This window comes from Camelus bactrianus, chromosome 10 (genome assembly GCF_048773025.1).
Source record: "Camelus bactrianus isolate YW-2024 breed Bactrian camel chromosome 10, ASM4877302v1, whole genome shotgun sequence".
In the NCBI taxonomy this organism is placed as follows: domain Eukaryota; kingdom Metazoa; phylum Chordata; class Mammalia; order Artiodactyla; family Camelidae; genus Camelus; species Camelus bactrianus.
The window spans coordinates 28,778,464-28,801,374 of NC_133548.1; the positions used below are offsets into that span (position 1 = coordinate 28,778,464).

Genomic DNA, 22,911 nt, shown 5'->3' on the forward strand with positions numbered 1-22,911 from the left:
CTATTCTGTTTTTTAAGTGATCTTGGCTGTCCCTAAGAAGTAAATGTCAGAATAATTTTTTTTCCAATTCCAAGGAAATAAGATCTTTTAAAAATTTATAAATTAATTTTGTCTTTAAATTTTCCCACTATCAAATCTTCTAACTCTAGAATAGTTAATCTCTCCATATTTATATCCTCTTGTATGCTCCTCAACAAAGTTTTAGAATTTTCTTCATATATGTCTTGTACATTTGTTGTTAAAGATATCCCTAGATTTTATATTTTTGTTATATGGACTATTTTAATTTTTCTTATATTAATAAGCCAATATTACTTCATATTCAAGAAGAAACTTTTTAATTTTGTTAATTTTCGAGGGGAGTGTATAGCTCAGTGGTACAACACATGCTTAGCATTCACAGGGTCCTGCGTTCAACCACCAGTACCTTTGTTAAAAAAGAAAACAAAAAGGAAATAAATAAATAAATTTTGTTAACTTTAATGCTTTACCAATGTTATTACTTAATTTTGAGCTAGATATTTATTTGACTTGAAATCTTTGCCTCCATACTGCGTGCCTATTGACCTCAAGTAAAACATGCATCTCTTTTGGGTGGGAAAGCAGAAAGTACACTCACTGAGTGCCATGCAGGATGGGGGTGCTGGCAGCAGGGTTTATTTATAGAACTGATAAGATTTCTGACATTAAATGAAAAGTCAAGATTTCCTCATTATCCATCTGGAAACTCACAGTAATATTTCTGTCTCTAATCTTTTCTTAAATTTTGCACCCCATGTCAGTGGTTTCTATCTTAAAGTACAATAGAAGATAGTAGTAGAACCAGAATCTTATAATACAGATATTCTGATTGAATATCGAGTTCCAATGTAAGTTTGAGTTTCCCCTTTAATTACTTGACTACAAGGAAATTTCATTTAAAAAAAAGAAAATCTCTATATTAATTCCTCATATAATAAATACAAAGCAGCAAAGTGTTTATAAACTAAATCTTTGATATATCTTCCTATTTGGCAACAAAATTTAATCATTACCAATAGACATTGGAAGTTATGCTTGAAGCCCTAAATATATTTTATTTGGCCCTTATCTGCTTGTACATAAGACAGTGTTCAGTTATTCATCTGTAACTGCAAATATTACTGTAAATTAAAAGGTTCTTTGCATTGTCTTTTTCTCTTCTCCATCTTAAATAAGCATAAATACTAGGAAAATGAGACTGAGAAGAAAACATGGGATCTGTTTCCCAGAAACAAGTATTAAAAGATTATGGTTGATTTATTATTAGACCGCTGGATTAATTTAAAGGAGTATGTCAATTCTTTAATATTTAGGAATATGTATTCTCTATGATACTCATAAACAGCTGATATTATCTTTATAGGCATTAATACTACAATAACCATAATAGTGTCTTATGAATGCATTATAAAATGTTTATTAGTTTGGTTAATTCAGTAGTGCCTTAAAGTTACATGTCTTTTAAATAGTTAAAATTCATTCACCTGTATCATTTACAACTATGAATTCCATGAGTCACAAGGCTGTTAAAAAGAATCTAGATTTATGATTAGTACAGTAATTGTATCAATCATTTGTAGCCTAGACGTGTTTATTGAAATGCATATATTAATATTTGATTTCACTTTAGAACTTTGCCAACTAATTTTAATTTAGTATCGTTTCCCAAAATACTTGCTCACGTACATATTAACTTGAGTGCTAGCAAAAGAAAAATCCTTGCCATCATTTTGTACCAAACCTCAATTAGATCTAATCCCATTCATCAATGTCTCCCTGTCATGAACCCTACTTTGCAGACTGTGACTCATGTTTGCTAAATACTGCTTTCTGCTTTTTACTGTACTAAAGTACAGCTCTGTAAATCTTCTAACATTTGCAGTCTTAAGCTTTTGATAAATTAGTTCCTCTGGGTAAAATCATTCAGGACACATGATATGGCACATCAAAAGATGACCCCAGAAGGTCTGCCCATTTTTTAAGAGGGGATTTTTAACTCATTAGTGATAAATTATCTCTTCTCTTTATTTAAAGGAACCATCTGTGGAAAATTTCAAAAAGCTGAAAAAAAAGTATAGACCCCTCCTAACTAAGAAACCACATGAAATTGACAGTTCTTGTGTTTTAGAGATTTATTTAAACAGAGAGGGAGTGAATAGAATGATGTTTCTTAATTCAGTTTATTTTAAAACACTTTGAGAAAAATCTGATGTAAGAAATGAATAATTATAGTGATATCTAAACTATACTCCGTTTCTCTGATCTTGCCCTCTCCAGAGCTACTCTTCACACTAAAATGACCTTCCTAGTGGAGTGCAGACCCCTTACTTAGGAGAGCGTTAAAGGCTTTCCCAGTCCAGTGTCAAGCTGCAGACTCACTTCCATATGGCACTTGGTGTCCCAACCTTCTCTTAAATGTCCTTTCATTTTCTTGCCTCTGCAGTTTCCAGGCTTTTCCCTCAGTCTTGAGTGCTGCTTCCTCTCCATCCCACATCCTAACCCATTAAAATCCTTAGGCTCATTGAGAGTCCAATTCAGGTACTGCCTTTTTTGTGAAACCTTCCCATTAATAAGTTCTCTCCCCTTTCCTGCACTCAGTCTTGTACATTTCCATTGTATTTTTCATTCCACTGTTGTAGCAATTATCATACCCTACCTTCCCTCTGCCCAACAAACTCTTGACTTCATTGACAGTCAAAAACAGTTTTTTCATCAATTTATTTTGAGGTTTATTGCTCCTTTCACTTATGTTTTAACCTTGTTTTGCTTTTTTTCACTGAACCACTTGTGATACACACATTTTCCTATTAAATATGAATTTGTCATTTTATTAGCTGTGTATTACATTTGCCTAATCAGTTGCTAATGAACATCTAGCTATTTGCACTTTCTTGCTGTTATAAGCAACACTCTACTAAACACACTATATCTCTGTGTGTGTGTGTATGTATTTTGCAAATTTGTCTAATTATTTCCTTAGACTAAGCCTCTAAAAAGTAGAATAGTTAGATCAAAGGGTCTGTACATTTTTAAAGCATTTGATATACATTGTCAGGTTATTCTCCAGAACTATTCTAACTGTATAGTCTACCACCAAAAATGGGTAGTGAAGGTGAACATTTTTTTTCATGTGCTTTTGTCTATTTGTAGTTCATTCTGAATTAATTACCTGTTCATTTCCTTTGCCTTATTTTTCTGTTATCTTTCATTTTTCTTATTTTGTGAGAGTTCTTTCTTGATAGATGACCACACACACACACATATGTACACATATATATTCATATAAGAGCTCTAAACCCTTTGCTATATATGATACTTTTTTTCTCTTATTTATGGTGATTTTTAATTTTTATATAACTCAATTTTAAATTCTAAAGGTATTTATCTGCATTTCATTCACACTTATGTTCTCTTCTAGTGGTAGTAGTCAGGTGATAGAATCTCAGTTTTGGGGGGTTGAAGTGGTATGTTGCCTTCTATTCATATTTTTGGGTCTGTGAAGAAAATTTTGTATTTTTAGGTCTTTATTTTAATTATATTTATATATGTTATTACTTTGTATTACTTGGTTTCTTTACATGACTTCCCCCTGGTAACTTAACAAGAGACTTCAGTTCTGCCAACAACAAATATGATTAATATATGAGCATGTTACTTTCTTACTGTGAGCAACAAATTATAAAATAAGGAAGTTTTAGTGAACATTAAAATCATCTAGTACTAAATTCTGGTTCTATTTATGAGATGAACCCCATTGTGATTTTCCTGGTTGGCTATAATTAATAAGGGATTAGGATGACCATTTTAAAATGGGAACTCAGTAAAATAAATAGATATTGCTAAACTACATGATTTTTATGATGTGAGAATGTCATAAAGTAAGAGTTTATATTGCTTGGGCCTTTCATTTTTTGCTACTATGAAACATTTATGGGTAAGTTTTAAGTTCCTTTTTATCTGTAATAGGCATTGGTTTAAAATTATTTAGTTTGTTATTAATAATACATTGATTTAAGGGCATTTCTTATAGTAATTAAAAGAATTCATTTAAAAGTAAGAAAATACTGACATTTCTTAAAACTACTTTTAGGAAAATTGACATAAAACAAGTCTGTTTTTTCTATTTTCTATTAAAATACATGACATAACAAACTTCTAGTATTCACTTAATATTTCTGAACAGTGTGCTTATAATGCTGTTTCTTGATTTATCTATGTTTAGTTATTATCAACTCATTCTAAGGGATGAAGATTTAGCTCATTTACAGGCAACTTTGTTTCTTCCTGATCTGCTAATGTATGAGGATATTGTATATAATGTATAATTATCTTAAATTATGTAATATCCTTGTATATTAGTAGGATCATGTAAGAAGTGAAATATATGTAATATTATATATATACACATATTTATGTAACATTTAATCCTAAGGGCTTGTTAAGGAAATTTTTTATGCTAAGTACAAATAAATATCATAAAAAATCTTTTAAAAGTAAAACTATACTGACATTTCTTAAAACTACTTCTAGAAAGATAGACATGAAGCAACTCTGTTTTTTCCTGCTTTCTACTGGAAACATTTCAGAGTCCTTGGCCAGATCTGTGGGATAGGCTTCTTGGAGAATTGAAATATTTGAAAGATAGAAATAATGAAAAACAGCTAGATTGTGCTCACAGGTCGACTTAAATAGCTTAAAGAACAATACAGCCAGTAAACACAATTTTAGATGTTTCCTTTGAGGTATAGGCAGTTAGTTTCTCAAATGTCTTTTTCATATACTTCTTCATGAGACTCTCCTATATTTCACTAAAAGAATCAAAATATCTGATTTATTGCTTTTATTGCATTGCCATTATTTGATCATATTCCTTAAAATTTCAGAAGTTTGGAGGGTGATAGCAAATAGATTAATATCTAAACTTTGTTTACTTCATTAACCATTTAACCAGTCATCAAATATTTACTCATAATTTCTTTTAACCACTTAGCAAATATAATTTAGTGGGCATGCAAAGTAATTCTAATTTCATTATTATTTTCACTGTTTTTGTTTGGATATTAAGCTGTTGTTTATATTGATAGCATATTTTATTCTATGCAATACAATACAAACTATGCATACATTAATGTACTTATGTTGTAATCTAAGTAACGTATTAGAATTTGGACTATTACTGATGAAAATTGTATTTTTTTCACCATCTAATCTACAACGTTAGTGCTTGCATTTAGAGTTCGTTTTAAAAGTGGTTTTAATCCTTAAAAGTATTTTGAAATGCTTCTAAAACTTGGCAGTCTCAACAAAATGTTTTTGTCTGACTTCCTTTTTAAGTCTCTGTATGGACTTACAGTAAACAAACTTTTTAAAACGGGAATCTCTAGCCATAATGCGGGAACAGATGAATAGAACACTAACCACTTTATCCTGAAATGCACATTTTCAGTTGTATATAAGATGTCTTAAAACATCATATAAATATTTTAAGATGTTTCCTAAACTATTAATGGATAAGTATTACAAAGACTAGGGTTGGATTCATTAAGCAAAACTTATCCTAGGGCTCTTCTATCTTTCAGTAGCCCTATCTCTGATTACTTTTAAAATCCTGGTTTAAACTGTAGTACGTAATCATTTTGAAAAGTTATATTATTTAATCATATAACTTCATTGCCTATCCTCTTCCCTAAATTAGGAGTTGATTGGTTGATTAATAAATCTCTAGCATTATTATGTGCATTCTTGCTAAATTGTCACTTTTAAGAAAAGCTTCATGACTCTAAAAATAGCAATAGGGTATATGATATTGTTTTTTCATTAATATGTGCCTTTAATTATGTGAGATATTAATAAGCCTTAAGATACTCTTGAATTTCAAGATAGCTGTATTAGACTTTTATAAATAAAGCAATATCAAAGTTGTTTTTCAATTAACAGTTTCTCTCTGGGTAGTTCCCAAACTGTTCTTTAGAATTATTTAAATCCCAGTTAATTTGAAAATAATAATAGAAAATTTCTTGATCCTTAAAGTGACATCCTCTCAGTTTAATCATCTGAATATTTCTCAACAAACCTGTAAAATTAAAGTATATCTTATCTTAATATGGAATCTAAATGTGAAGATAGGTCTAAGAAATATAACTAAAGCTGGAGATCTTTAGGACACTTAAAATATCTGAGAACAGGTTGATTAATCCATATCCTCACAGAAAATGTGTCTTTTATCTCTTAGCAGTTTTTGCTGTCTACACTTTATTTTTATTTCTGCCATTATTCTCTATAAACTTTATAGCATATCAAAATTACACATGCCAACACTCAGATTTCAGAAGTGGTGTACCTGTTCCCTGAAGAAAAGGAATTTTTCTGCATTCCTGGGATTTATAACTTTTAATCCGTTCTGCCCATTCTTAACGTAGTGAATGATTTTCCCTTTTTTGCTGATTGAGTCACATTTTTATTGGCTCTCTTTAAACGCTACTAAGTAGATAATTGGCCTGTCTTTCTTTTTGTTATATACTAGGGGAAACATGGGTTGGAGAATGAGGTGGTAAGCCAGTGGTGAATGGGACTAAGTAAAGATCTTCCCCACCTCCCTTAGGCCTAGAATGTTCATTTTACCCTTCTGTTTGATTGCCCATTTCATTTCATGCTATTTGCTTACACCTTTCAGTTAGACTTTTGAATGTAAAGCTTCACAGTTTTGACCCTACTCACAGTCCACAGATTTTGAGTAAAGCTCTTCCAGGACAAGCAAGAGATGTAATCTTGGTCTGCTTTTTCCTTTTATAGTCCCAAAATTTGACTATTTTTCTCTTCATTAAAAACCCCTGCATGTTTGTGCATATATATGTGTCTGTTCTTCTGGCCCCCTTCCACTCCCCCTTCCCCTCCTTTTTCTCCCCCTCTCCACCTCCACCTCTTTTAAAATTCAGTTTATATTTTTATAAAAATAATACCTGTATGTTGTTTAGAAAGCTAACAAGTACTATAATATTTGTAGAAGTATTCTTTGCCCTATTGCTGCCCGCTCCCAATTCTTATTCCTCTTTTAGCTATTTCTTTTGATTTTTCCTCCTAATTTCTAAATTTCAAATTTATATTGCTGATTTCTGTTTGTTTAAATTTTTTCCAATTTTAGATATTATCTACTCATTTATTATTTTAGAAGATAAGAATTTAACTCATTTACAATGTATATACATTTTCTTCTCTCCCCTTTTTGCCCAAGCAGTCTTTCACTTTTTTCAAAATAAACCCCTAGAGTGTTTTTAAGTAAATATCATTCCCTGTTGAGCCAAGAAATGTGTAAATCCTCTTTCGTGTACAGTTTTACGATTTCTGTATGTAGTATTTGACATTTTCTCCATCCTCTTTCTTGTTCCCCTTTATTCTACAAAAATACATCCTCCAGTAGGTTCCAGATAATGGGTGCATAGGAAGTAAAATCTTTTTAGACAATACATGTATGGAAGTATCTTCATTTTCTGATTGTTTGACTAGGTATAGAATTCTGGGTTGGAAATAATTTTTCTGAGAACTGAGAAGACATTGATTTTGTGATTCCAGTGTTGCTGTCAACTATCATGCTGTTTTTATTCTCCATACTTTGTATGTGACTTTTTCTCCCCGAGAGATTTTGGGATCCTTGGTATTCTGAAATGTCACAGCGCTATTCCTTGGTGCTGGTCTTTTTTAAGTCATACTAAACAGTTTGTGGACCTTTCTTTCTCAGAAATGTTCGTCTATGTATTTATGACATACACATGCTTACATGCATAAACCTCCATAATACTTTTCTTCCTTTCTTTCTGTTCTGTCTTTGGAACACTTAGTAATCTGATGTTGGATCTCCTGGATTGATCCTCTTATTCTGTTATCTGTTTTTTAGTATTTACCTCTTTTGATTTATGTTTTTTATGTTTTCTTCTTTCTGGGAGATGTCCTCAACTTTAACTTACAACCTTTATTTTTACTTTTTTTTCCCTCTCATTTTAAATTTCTCAGAACTCTTTCTTGTAATTCAGTGTTTCTTTCCATAGCACTTTGGTTTTGTTTCATGAATGTAATAATTTCTCATCTCTCTAAGGATATTAATTATTGTTATCCTAAGATACTTATCAATTTCTACATTGTCTATTTTCTCTCACTTTTTTTTTCCTGTGTGTAGTTGTATATCTTGATTATCATGTTGAAATCATATCCTCAAATATCTGATGATCCTGGTTGTGTTCTGTGTACCTAGTTAGGTCTTTCAGCTAATGAGCTTTGCTTTGTGGCTATCTCCAGGAAATTCGTTAGTTTGAGGAAGCCTGAAAATGTCAGTACTTAGTTCTTTTGTTGTTTTTATGGTTTATCTAAAAAGAAGTATTTGATTTCCCATTTAGGGGATATATAAGATTGGCTACCAGTATTTTAGAGAAGCAGGAGAAAAACCTGCATACATTCATTACTGAGAAATTATTTATTCTCCTTAGTGTCAGCTGTGTATATGGGCCCCAGGTCTGCAACCTGTCCAGAGAATAAAACCTCATGTCTCTTAACACGGTGACAAAGGAGCAGTTATCTGGCAGTACAGGTGATGGTGATGGGGCAAGGAGGTTCCTGAGGGAGAGGGGGCCCTACATTCCTTATACAGACTTTCAGCCAATTCTCCGGTTTTTAGCTTCACCCTTTGCCTTCAGAGACAACCTCATGCCTCCAATTCCTGAGAAAGTCTGAGGCTTGAAAGAATTTGGTTTTTTAATTGGCTTCTTCCCTCCTATCCCTAACATTCCTCTTTAAAAAAAAAAAATATTGTTTGTAATTTTATAAAAATAGCATATATTTATTATAAAAAGTAATTAAATCTTTAAGGAAGGAAATTAAATTGCTCAGAATTTCCCCAGCCATTACCTATATAAGTGTTTTAATGGATTGTGTCGTATTTCCTTCTGCTCTGTTTCCTGTGACTTTTCTCCCCTTTTTGTTCACAGGATCTGTATGTACGTTTTGATTTGGTTTTGATAGTTTTTTGTTTGTTTGTTTCTTTTTCAAAATTGGGATCATGCTGTATGTAAAATTTGTTTACTATTTCATTTCATGAACATTTTCCCAAATCATCAGATAATCTGTAAAATGTGGCTTTAAATAACAGTGTAATTGTGAATGCCCCATGTTTTATTTAGCCATTGTCCTAACTGATTAAATTCTCCCTGTGGTAGGAGCTTGGTATAGGTAGAACATGACACCTGGATTATCAAGAAAGCCTGAGTTTGTGTGCCAGCTTTGCCACTCCTGTATATTATCCTCTTACTGGTCCAGTGAGTTTCCTCTATGCTGATTAGTAGTATGCTTTTGCCCATAATTTGCTGATAATCAAGTAGATATTAAGGTCCAGAAATAGAGGGGAGAATTCATTCCTTTTCATGGCTTTCACAGCCTAGGGAGGTAGAAAAATCAGGTCCTCAGGTAACCTCAGCTAGAAACTTTGCCTCTTTGCCCAACATGTGTGGTGTGGCCACCAAGGCTGGGAACAAGGCCCATGGGATTAGGCACTTTCTGTTCAGTGTTCCTTTCTGCACTGAGACAGCTGGACCAGGACTGAATCTTTGGGCTTCTTAGTGCTGCTGCTAGTGTTCACATATCACCATTTTACTTTATAGCATTGTCTCACCCTTTATCCTACCTACCCCCTCATCCCTGTTCCTCATTTAAGGAACTTTAGTGCCATCTGCCAGTGTCTTTTACTTAACTCCCTGGGAGAGCATTGAAGGATGAAGTGAGGGAATATTATATGTTATTCTCTCCATGCCTTCCTGTATTCCAGTTCTAGCTACACAGTACCCTTCATGAAGGCCCCTAGAGTCCTGGTGTGCAGATGATACTCCTCCCTTGTTACCAGCACCAGGGCAAGTTTACTCCTATTTCTTTTTTTTAAACACCTTTCTTATGGTATGATTCCTATACAGTAAATTATACATATTTCAGATGTACAATTTGATGAATTCTGATAAATGTGTATACCAATGAAACCACCACCACAATAAAGATAGCTAACATTTCCATCATTCCCCAAGAGGTGCAAACTTCAAATTCCCAATTTATCCCTTTCCACCCTCTTTATCCTCTGGTGACCATAAGTTTGTTCTCTGTGTCTGTGAGTCTCTTTCTGTTTTGTAGATCAGTTCATTTGTGGCCTTTTTTTTAGATTCCACATATAAGTGATATCATGTGGTATTTTTCTTTCTCTTTCTAACTTACTTCACTTAGAATAATAATCTCCAGGTCCATCCATCTGCTATTTCTGTTGTATGGTCATTTTAAAGGGAATCTGGGAGGGGAGTTGCATGCTTCTACTTAGGTTACCACTGTGGTTAAAATTGGTTGTCTTTTGCAAAGTTAGCCTTCATATCCCTTCTGATACTACGGAAGTTTCAAAGGCAAGGCATATAAGGCAGAGCCAACCAAGGGCTGGTTCTTCTAGTAAGAAATTCTTCAGGTATTCAGTGCCTTTCTAACTTCCTCCTCTACCAAAAAGAAAAGGTTCTAATATCATGTATGTCATGTATATTATTTGATGAATGTATTCTTTACAGGACCACATTTTGCTTTTACAAACTTCACTAAACATGGGTTTAAAATACATAGGTTCCTTTTTAATGAATTGAATGCATAGGATAATTAACAAGATATCGGGAATGGGGCAGTCAGCTTTTGTATCTGAAATCATAGTATGTCTGTGTCTGAACTGAGGGTGAATCTGTTTCAGTTGTTTGGGGATGTCTAGAGACGAATTTGCAGAGAAAGTCCAGTGCTCAACCTAAAGGGAGATGCCCTTTCCCATCACTCCGTTAACTTAAATCTTCCCCTCACGTCACCCTTTGTACAACTTCCTAGGAGCCAAAGTCTATTTTCAATAATTTTTCTTCTGTCTGCCACCCTTGTTCTAGAACCATTTCCTACTTAGCCTCCTTCTCCTTCTTTCCTTTTCCCTGCCCCAGCATGATAAGAACACCCATCATCTCTAAATAAGAAATCATATCATCAAACCCTAAAGTGTATCTACTGCCTCAGGTCCACGAGCATCCAAACTAGAAAGGGAAGGAAGCAGGTTCGAAGACACCTGCATTTACTTGGATCAGAGCTCCTCAAGGGGGCAGGACCTCAAGCCTGATGAGTAGGGGTGGGGAGAAGAGAATGTCAGTAATAAGAGAATGCCAAGTATGAGGGAATGATGCTTAGGACCTTTTGAACTTTTCTGTAATTGTGCATGTGGAAATGATTCATGGTTTCATGGAAAGTTGTCAATTTCTGTTAAGTTGTGTAAAATTAATAAATACTACTCCTTTATATGAATGCCTTATCTTTGTTGCTTAGTGTCAGGCAGCTAATCACACCTATGTATGTCATTGCATATGTTCTGGATTTACTTTATGTAAGTTTACCTGATTGTCTGATTACAACACCTTTCCACATCTCTGCATCACTGCTGCTACCACTCGAGTCCCAGCTCTCATTATTTCTTGCCTGAGCTATAACAATAGCCTTGTTACTGAGTTTCTTGTTTCTTGCCCATTCATATTCTCTTCTCCACCCAGTAAGCAAAGCAATCTTTCTTTAAAACATAAATCAGATCACATCATACCCATGCTTAAAATCCTTCACAGATATCCCTTTGCACTTGGAATAAATCCAAGCCCTTATCTTATAAATAAACCCCAAAACAAGCTGGCCACTGTCAATATCTCTAGCTTCTCAATTCTACCCTCCCTCTAACTCACTACACTTCAGTCACACTAGCCCTCTCTCGTTTTCTTGAGATCAACAAATTTATTGTCACCACTGGCTGGACCTGAGTTTCAACAAGTCGTTCATGTACCCATGGATCATAACCATTTAAGGGCAATAGAAATGCAGTACACCTACAATACGTTGGGGAGTTAAAAGTTCCAAGAGATGGTCTAGAAATAACAGAATTTTTCAGACCATAAGATGTGTACTACCTTCCATACTCAAGTGTATGATGTGTAGAATGGTTCCTTAGATGGAGAGACCCTGGAGAGAAGACTTGCCATCCTCCCAAGCAGCTGCCACTCTTTTCCATCCCAGTTTACAAGAGCCTACCTTATAACAATGCATATTTAAGTTCCTTTTCCCTCCTGTGTGGCACGTCCACTGCTGAGGTATTTCCTTGACTAACTATCATCATCTAGAAGGGTCTCTTATTCTGGAAGTCTGTAACTACATGATTCCTTTTCTCACTTTATGGGCCCTTCTTTAAAGAATTATAATCTGCCTCCAGGTTCATTGTTTGTCATTTCCATTCTATAGGCCCAAGAATTGCAGAATCCTCTTAGATAGTATTTTCCCAGGCTGACTTGGGAAACTTCACGTGCCCCAAGCCTGCATTTCTGGAAAGTTACTGCACATGCTGTAATGGAAAAATACAGCAAACCTCTTTTATAGACATAGACCCAGCATATCCAATAGCCCCTAACCCAATACTCTCCAGTTTGCCATACCCGCTCAAAGTACGCCATTACCTAACTAGCTAAAGGAGAATGACTATTTATTATTATAATTATATATTCTGGAAATCATATTCAAAATAAAATTATGTGCTTTTAGTTTTCACTGAATAAATGGAGTCATTGTCCCCTTACAGTTACAGTGAGTTGACTGTTGAATTTTAATTTAAGCCTTTAAATCATGTTTTGCTCTGGTTATCTTCTGAACCTTTCTTAGCAACTAGTCAGCCTAAGTAGTCCTAAATTGGCCATCTGTTTTCTGCTCCCTTCTTACTATTTTATCTGTACTTAATAATTGAAAGGATCAAAGGAAAAGAACCCTCTGGATTTGTATTTTGTACATGCTGTATGTCTGTAGCATCTCTTTCAGGCCCAGTAAAACAATGATATTGGTCACATCTTCATCTTTCTCCTTCAAGTTATCATATCCTATCAAGAGAGCAGAATTATGGGTAAAGATATGTCATTGTAAGATTACTATTGCTTTCATTGACAAATTGTTAGTCAGTCTGATTATATCAAAACTTGATATTGAGCATATGTTTAAATTATCCCATAGAACAGGTGGATATCTCTTTGGTGTATAGAAGACCCCCCCACCCCCGCCGCCTTTTCATGCTCTTTGTAAGCAGCAGGGAAAATGTGGTCCGCTCTCATGGGAATTTGCCCACTGCCACTCCAGAGATTACCCCTCTGTAGATACATGCAAGAAAAATAGTTACTCTGGATAATCCTTATCCCTTGAGATGTTCTATTCCATTGTGTTCTAAGTTTTAGAATGTTGTTTTGAAGCCTGCATGTTCAAATAACACTTAGATGTGCCTGTTTTCACACCACCTTTGGTTTATATTACAATTTATCATCAGCCTTGTTGAACTGGATATCTGATAAAACGAAAGTGAGCTATTGTTTGAAATGTATTCTCTTAGTGATAACGATGCATTAGGTATTGATGGAACACTGGAAAGAAAATTACAACTTACCTTGTGAACAGCGTAATAGTAGCAGTTGAAGCCTATATTTCTAGAGCCTTTCCTTGAACCTTAAGTGTTTTATAGATATTATCTAATCCTAGAAAATTCTCTGTACACAGAAAGGTAGTATCCCCCTTTTTTCTAGGGGATATTAATGCCTATACAACAAGTGAGTTGTCCAAGGTCAATAAAGTGAGTCGCTGGTGAAGCCAGAAATAGAATCCAAGTCTCCTGACTCCCAATTCAGTTCTCTATCCTTGATACAGCTTTCTATCCTCTGTGTACCCCTGCTGCCTCTCACGGGAAAAGAAGTTAATCTTCCCACTATTAATAGCCACCAAATTGGTGGTAGCAGCACAGTGGAGAAAAGTAACTGTCTTTACACTGCAGCATTAGTATAAAAATATCTGGTAATGGAAAATTTGACAAATGTCATGTTAAAGGGAGTGGAAAATTATTTTAAGATCTGGATCTCATTTATCTAGTTCTCAGAAAAGTAAAATTCCTTAGTAGAACAGGGATCATATTTTCCTTCCTGCTTTTAAATTGTATTTCCTAGAGGGTAATTGTCAACCTAGCCATCTCAGAGCCTATTGTCAACCAACATAATAAGAATAATGCATGTACTGTTGATGATTGTTACAAGTGTACTTCTGACTTGATTGAACATTTGAATTGCTTTATTGAAATACATAGCACTTAATCTATTCTGCTTTCAGTGTTATTTAAGTTAGTATTATATTGTAAAGCAAATATAACATCAATTGGAAATTTTACTGCATGATTTGAAAACATGGGCAGAACTACACATTATAGTCACCTCCCTAGATAGCACACTCCAAGCAAAGTTACTTCATGTCAGATACCATGAAGTTCCCCAGAATGAAATAGGCAAAGCAGAAAAAATAAAAATTAAGAAATGTAACATAAGGACATTGGAGCTGATCAAGTTTATTGTTATGTGTGTAATTAGGTCATTATTTTGTACATTTTTTAAAAAAAGATATTTGAGAAGTCTTTAAGTACTTAAGTATTTAGGCTTGTGTGCTTAAATATTTAAGGTTGTGTAGTACTGTGGGAATTGACACTTAAGTTTAAACAAAACAATTTGTCTCTTAATTTTGGAGCAAGGAACAAGAATTCCCCTACTAAAAATCTCTAATATTATATTTCTGTTTAAAGATTACTAAGCATCTTTAAACAGAAGAATGACATGATCAGAATTATTAACTGTAAGTGTAGGAAAGGTGGGATTGGTGAAGATGAGAAATGCAAGGAAAAGGTAAAAAATGCCATTATTTGGGGACTCAGGTAACTGAGGAGGCAGTGGCAAGAGGATAATTAGAAATAAGAGAGTGTAGAACAGGAGAGTCAAGTGCAAATCCTTAGAGAGATGCCTACATTTACTGGTTGGAGTTTGTTTCCATAATTACCCAACATCTCAGGATAGCTATATCTATAATTTAAGATTGAAATTAGCCATTTGGTATTATTTTCTGTTATAGAATCTCTTTATGATGAGTTTATTAACTTTTTTAAAGTTACTAGCAGTAATTTTCTTCTTTCTAACTTACTTTCTTTTAAACTTTTATCAATTTGGCAGAATATATACTGTATCATTGTGTTTTTGTTTTTGTTTTTTTTCCTTTAACTGATAGGGTTATTGGAAAACTGTTTAAGCAAATTATTGAGCTTCTTTTTAATTCTGTTGAACAGGCACATCTTCAAGTGAATCTAATGTGGTTAAAATTCCTCCACAAAAAAGAACCCGAAGAAAATTAATGCCTTCTCCCTTAAAAGCAAAACATGCTCAGAAGTCTACACTGTCTGAAAGTATGCAGCTCAATGATTCTCTCAGCAGAGATCTTCAGCCCATTGTGTATACTCCAGAAGACTGTAGAAAAAGTTTTCAAAATCCATCTACAGTGACATTAAAACCATCATCACATACTACCATCTGTCAGTCCATCAGCTCAAATGTAAACAGTGATAATTCCCTGAAAATGTTACGTGAAGTAGATCTCCCTCTCCGCAGAAGAAAAGAGTATGGACAGGAAGATTTGGAGTCTACATTTATTATATGTGAAGACAACAGGAGCTTGAAAAGTGAATTACCTGAACAAGAATCACTACCAAACAATAACATTTTACAAAGGTACAAAAAAGGAGTATTTGCCAATTCTTTTGTTTTATTTACATAGCCTTAAGCTATTAGCTTGCTTTTTCCTCTGTAGCTATGTGTAAGGTCTATTTCATAGATCAAGTATGCTATCTTGATTACAGAAGCTGGTGTTTTACCTTCATTAAATCTTAATTGTCTTTCTCTCTAAATATTAATCCACTAACACAATATTGTAGAGTCTTTAATTTTAAAACTTAATTGATTGATCTTCATTAGGCTTCAAAGGAGACCTTCAAATGCTAGAAGGCATCACTGGAGGACTACCAGATGTTTGTTATTATTCATTAGTGTCTTCACTAAAGGAACTACCCCAGTTTCTATGATGTTTAACAAGTCTCAGCTTACTCTGAAGTAGTCCTAAGTCCTGTGGTTGACTGGATGTCATCCAAGCAAAGACATATCCTTCTCACGTAACCTGAATATTCACAATTAATCCAAATATGGGAAGAATGGTATCTTCACCTTTCTATGCTGCAATCTCTTGACATATATCTATGGTATAAAAAAAGAGAGAAGAAAGCCCCTGACAATCCAGGGAAGTTTTATAGTATTAAATAATGTTTATCTGTTAATACAAAGTGGTGTTTTAATTATGGAAGTTTATGCCCCCTTTTTGGTCCATAGTACAAATCAAAATTACTCTTTTTATTTTTTATTATTTGATATACAGGCTTGCCCCTTCTTCATTCTCAACTAAACATCCTCTGCCGATACCAAGCATAGTACCATCCTACATGGCCATGACTGCTGCTGCCAACAAGAAACGGAAACTGACCAGGTACGATTAAATACAAGCTGGTGCAGTCTTCATACTTACGTAAGATCATCTTCATATTTTGTTTCCTGTAGCTTTTTTAATTTCTTGTAATTAGACTGTCAGTTCATATTTAAGCATATATATAATAAGTTGCTCTGAATGTGGCACTAGATTTATACTGTCAAAGGGAGATCTTGATAAAGCCCAAGTATTTCACTTATTATTTGTATAAAGTATTCCATATTTCAGATTATTAAAAATAAATCCAAAAGTCTCCTGGCCTTCAAAAGGGTCATTTAATTTTAACTTTTCTTCTGCTGACAATTTTTTACTCACTTGGTATTTTTCCCTTTAGCTATTACTGAATTTCTTCAGTCCTAAAATTATATTATTTTAATGGATTTGGATATATGAGTAAAATATAATGAATGAATAGACTTCTGTTTCTGGCTCTGACACTGTACCTTGTATCAGACCAAGCCACCCATTAAGAACAATTGTAAAAGCTGATAGAATACAATGAACAGCTGCTTGAAGGCACTAGAGAACAACCAACACAACCAGGACTTGAGGGTCTAAGATCCCAGAGAAAAGGAAAAGAAGGTGTGCCTTCTTTTTTAAAGTTAGGATTTGCTATTTCATGGCATCAAGCATTGAGGCCAAGCAGAAAATAGATGCTCAGAGCTATCAGCTGCTCAATGAGCTATGAAAACAAAGTCGTTCTGTGTAGCTTTTGCCCTCAAGATACTTGCCAGGTAGTAAACTCTATGGGATGAGGGGCCGAGAAACCAAGCTAAAAGTAGCTGCCAAGAGGCTAAAGTAATAAGCAGAGTTTTGATCTTCTCATGGGGCTGGGATACAAAAATTGTTGTTCAGGGATCATCATGGAGAAAGATCCTGTTAAACACCCAGCATATTATTTAAAACTCCTAAAGGCCTATGCTGTAAGAAAGAATAGGGCATATTGGCAATAGACCAGTTCTTGAAAGCCTCAAACAGACCTTAGATAGTTCAGTCCCTTTTTGGATCAAGGTGATCTATTTCTATTCTGCATTCTTGCAGAAGAAAATTAAATTGTCTCTGAAGAGTATGTCATCTACAGCCCCTACAGTTTTTCCATCCACAATGCTTAGCACTTAAGCAAAACTTACCAAGTATGCCAGGAGACAGGACCAAAGGACTGAAAATCAAGAGAAAAAAACAAATTAGAGAAGTAGTGGTGCAGATTTTGAGATTATCATATAAGGACTTTAAAATTTTAACTGTGATTAAGCTCAACAAAATAGATGATAATTTCCCAAAGAACTGGATTCTATTAAAATGAATCAAATGGATACTCTAGAATTGAAAAATAGAATTTACTGACATTTCAAACTCAATAAATCAATTTAACAGATTAGGTGCAGCAGAAGAGAGTTTAGTGAACTGGAAGATAAATTATAGAAAAAATACAAACCAATATGCAAAAAGATAAAAAGATTAAAAAAAATAGAGAAGAGTGAAAGAGACACATGGGTCACAGTTAAAAAGGTCTAACATATATGTATTTTGAGCCCCAGAAAGAAAGAGAAAAAGAATCGTGGAAAATAGTATTGAGAAGATGTTGGCTAATCATTTTCCAGAACTGACAAAAAGGTAACAAATTGCAGGTTCGGCAAGCACTGTAAACCACAAGCAGCATTAATAAAAGAGAAACATACCTGGGTACATAGCAGTAAAACAGCTAAAACTCAAAGACAAGGAAAGAAGTCTTAAATAATTGAGTTCAATGACATGAAGTCTATTATATGGTCTTTATATCCTGTAATGCTAAGTGCAATGACAGGATGGAGTGAATGGATATATTGTAAAATGGATCTGCCTTGCTTTACCTCTTTTTCTTTTACATATGATTATGGAGAGAAGAGTATATCTTAAGATAACTCTTTTTAAGTTTTGTATTTTCCACCGTGAACCTGTTATCTGGGTTACTGTAAACAAATTTACAAGTAGCCTATTTATTTGTGCACATAGAGTATCATCTCCTGGTTGCTTTTAGGATCTGTCCTTTTCCCTCCAAAGTACAGCAAAGCCTTGGAATGTTTAAAATTTATGGATTGATTTTTCCTGAATATCTCTGACTATCCATGGCACTTACAGTTTTGCATTTTGCTATGTCACAAACTTGAATTCTGTAGTTATTCTGGCTCATCTATGGCAGTCAGTTACTGACTGAGCCTAGCTAACCAGCAACATCTGTTTCAACCATCTTATCACTAATTTTCATTGTGTCAACAATGTCATTCTCTTCATTAATTAATATGGAGGACGTTTTTTGTTCTTCACTGGTGGTGTGCTCTGTTGTATTAACTAAGATGTGGCAGAAGTTTATAGCTAAGAATAAATTTTAAGTGTAAACATAGTCATGTCAAAATCAAGTGATTTTTCAAGAAATGTCCAGGTATGTAAATTATGTATTTGGAGTGGTTTTAGAAAAGTTAAAGGGTTTTCACATGAGTAACTAATATTGTAAGATAATATTAAAGGACATATAAAGAAAGTGAGATTTCTTATAGCCTATTAATTGCTCTATTACATTCCCTCTGGTACCAATAATTAGATCCTGCCGTTAACTAAGGTTAAAAGAGATTAACCCTAGAAATGTACATAATTACTTTTTAAAAAATCTTCCTTTCTCCCAATTAAATCTACACAAGCTTGAGAGTAATAAACTCTGGTATTTTCCACTTAGCAGCTGTATGTACATACTTGGTGTGTATATATTCTGTTATGGTTTTTTTAAATGAGGAAGGGAAGGCTCCATCTATGTATACATTTATTTTGTATGAGTTTTTCTCATCAAAAAAAAAAAAAAATAGAGTCCAGAAGCACTGGGTATTCCAAAAACCCACCAGACTGAATTTTTTGGTAACTACTTAACCTGAGAATTTCAGGTATATAATCATTTCAACTTGTATAGTCACGGTAACATAAGACTATTTTAACCAAATGAATCAGTTTACCAAATATACAAATAAAATAGATATATAAATTTTTATTTATTTTTATTAGTCAATTTGCTGTTTTGCTTGCTTTATGCTAGTTTGGTTGGTTTTTTCGTTTGTTCCACAGTCTTAGTACCCAGAAATGGTCTCACATTTACATACATTTTTGGTTTGTTTTGCAAGATGTGTATGATTCCAACTAAAAGTTATCTTGGCATGAAAGAATATGGACATGCATTTTATTCATTAAGCAGAAACATTCTACCTATGTAAGGGAACAAAAAGCTAAATCTTAACTTTTATTAATAAGTATGGAAATATATGTGGCATACAACTAGAAGACTCTTTAGATTTCTTCTCAAGATAGCCTTTAACATAATTTGAATTTGTAACCATACCAATTTTAGGTCTTTTTTATTTTATGATTGAACATAAATTTATAACATAAATGTTAAACATTTCATCAGTGGGCTGACTATGTTATCTAAATCCTAAAAATGTTTGAGTGTGTTTTACTTATATATAAATACATTACTTATTTTATTAGGCTTTGATTTTATTTCTAGAAATGCGAGTTTTATTCAAATAAATTTATTCAAAACCCTAATTTTCAAGTAAAAACAAAGTGAAGAGTCATACCATTAAAAAAAATAAAGACAACTTTTAAGATAAATAGCAGGGAAAACAACCCTTTTCAAAAATAACCAATGACATTAATCTTTATTGAAGAAATAAAATCACCAAATGACCAAAAGGGATTTTTTGCCTTAAACAGCTGATACATATGCTATCAAAAATGTGTGTTTAGTATCCAAAATAGAATTATAGTAACTTAGTTTATTTACCAATTTTTAGGAATAGAATTTTTCTACAACTGAATATGTTTACTTTCATAATACAAGTACTTCTCTATAACCATTTTGGGAAGGTAATTATTTGCATTCTTGAGCAGTTTAAGCAAAATCACCATTATAAACACCATAAACATTTCTCTTATAAGTTCTAGAAAATTGAAGTACATAGGTTAACCTATTTTTCCCAGCATTCACTGTGTTCATGCCTATTTCTCTTTTTCTTTTTTGCTATGGTATTAAATTGCCATTTCAGACTACTTTCAATGAGCATGTAACTAACCTGTATTCTCCCTTCTCCACAAACATAAACCCACGTAGTTAGGATTGCCGGAACAAGTTGTTGCCATAAAAGGGAAGCCTCCAGTTGTTAATCCAACTGACAATCCAATTAGTATCAACCTGTAAAATGGTATATAATATCTTGACTAGCCAGAAATTTCCTAGAATTAGCTTATTTGAATCAGTGTGGAGGGGGGAATGTCATCCCCCACTCAATCCCCAACCCTGCCTATTAAAACTTGATCCTCTTTAGGGCTGAGAAGGTTTGAACTGCTGTTTTTCAGGGCCCGGATCAAATTCATCTCATCCACAAAATCTTCCATTTTTCTTCCTTCTTCTAAACTCAGGAACCTATAGCTTCTTGTAGTTTGAAAACCTGTGGCACTATTTTTTACTCTACCTTGTGTTTTGTTTATTTGTCTTATAATTCCCCCTCCCCACTGTGTATCCATTATGTTAGTTTTCAGGACATAGGTTCTTTGTGCCTTATTCATTTGTATATCTTGTGATATGAGGCCACAATAGGTGTTTAGTAAAACATCAACTCAAATTGAGTTAGAAATTTGACCCATTGATAATGTGAGATTGATATAAATTTTTGAAAATCAAACAAATGAAAATAGGTCATTCTTTTCGTTTTTCTTTCTCTAATTGCAATAATCAGAGAGAGAGTTGCAGTTGATTACCATGCTTTGATTTAGAAGCAAGTTTTCCCAACAATGTCACTTGTTTATATTCCCCAGATTAGGAGTCTTGCTCCAAATGTGTAACATGTGTTTAGTTTTTCACCTCGTTGCAATGTGCTCCTTATTGCTATACTTTGAATAACAATATTTGCTTTTATTCCAGCCCAGCACCCTGGAAATGTTCTGTTAAAGAATTGTGACATACATCTGTAATTGTAATCTCTGATTTGAATAAAGCATCATTAAAATCACATACAACTAAATTTCCCTATGGGCCAAAAATTTATTTTGTGTCTCCAGTTACATCTGTGGGATTTTACAACCTAATATTTTAGAGTAATCACTTTTTCTTTAATCATTACTGCATGTAGAATATGTGTTGGAACTTAGAGACATAAAAAATGCTTTACTAAAATAGAAATTTTTCCCCTGAAGTTCTACATCAAATACTTCGTTAACTGCTGAGGTAAATTCTGGATCTGCCAAACGTGTTCATCAAGATAATTCAAGTGATAAACATTTACAAGAAAACAGACCAACAGTGGGTATGTCTCAGCTCTTATTTTGATATTTAATAACATGATTAATTAACATATGGATAATACTTTACATTTTTTGCAGTGTTTTCATAAGAATCTCCTTTTATATACTCATCACCTTTATTATACTGTAAGTGTGGTTATCCCTGTTACAGATAAGAAAACTTAAGACACAAAATAGAAAACACACTTATGCAAGATTACAGAGAGATTTCATGATAGAGCCAAAACTCAGAGCTGGATCTTCTAACTCTGTATTCTACCACCTTTTTGTTTTCCATACTGCCTCATATTACAGAAGAGTGGGTAAATAATTTAACTAGTAATTGAAATAAGTAGCTAACTATGTTATTTAATAGGTTAGTGATTAAGTATATTTTACAGATAACTATATCCACTTGACATTTTTCTCTTAGCCTATTATTTTTAGTAATTTGGCCTCTGACTCATTGGGCAATTATTGTGAGGCTCCAGTCTTTACCCAGTTACAATTATATTGCTACTCCCATTAGCAAGTTGAAAAAAATACTGATAGAGGGGACTGCATCCTCTCAGTTTCATATGAAGGTCACATGAGTCCATGGTAACAAACCACATCTTCAGTGAAGCTGGAGGTGCGTAGCGCCAACCCGTTTCTAAGCCTTTGCGCCTAGACCTCTATCTTTCTGATGCTGTAGTTCCTAAGACTTCAATCAGGAAGTATTTATTTACTGCACACTCTCTATGTGCAAGGTTGTTTGTTTGTTTGTTTTTATGATAAATACGAAGATCGTTAAGACCCAGTTTGGTTTTTCTGTAAAGGGACTTATTATTATAGTACTTGAAATTTAAAGATTTCATGAGATAACGTGTGTTTCTAAGAATAACATGAAAACTATTGTTACTTTTTTTTCTGTCCGTGCTCTTTCATTAGAGTAATACAAAATTTCTCAGTCGTTTTGCCAACCTGTATTGATAAATCCTTACTTCTTGTGGTGGCTGGTGACAGTTACTTTAAGTTCAATGAAAATGTCTTTTGTGCAGATTTAAAAGCCAAACAGTAAAGTCCTGAAAAGTAAAATTTACTACGATTATTTGGTTTAACATGCCATGTTTAATAATGTTTAATAGTGTGTAACTGCAGTTG

General features: G+C 33.6%; 1 protein-coding gene across 3 annotated transcripts in view; it reads left to right on the forward strand.

The window, feature by feature from the left end:
• KIF18A (kinesin family member 18A) overlaps positions 1-22,911 on the forward strand; it is a 77,349-nt gene that overhangs the window by 48,756 nt on the left and 5,682 nt on the right. For all 3 annotated transcript variants that reach the window (XR_012509632.1, XM_045524134.2, XM_074372220.1), the window contains exons 14-16: positions 15,221-15,659; positions 16,357-16,464; positions 21,682-21,791. Coding sequence is in view for 2 of the 3 variants with exons in the window: in XM_045524134.2 (XP_045380090.1) it covers positions 15,221-15,659; positions 16,357-16,464; positions 21,682-21,791 (657 nt within the window). In the remaining variant the exon portion in view is untranslated. The remainder of the gene's footprint in view (positions 1-15,220; positions 15,660-16,356; positions 16,465-21,681; positions 21,792-22,911) is intronic.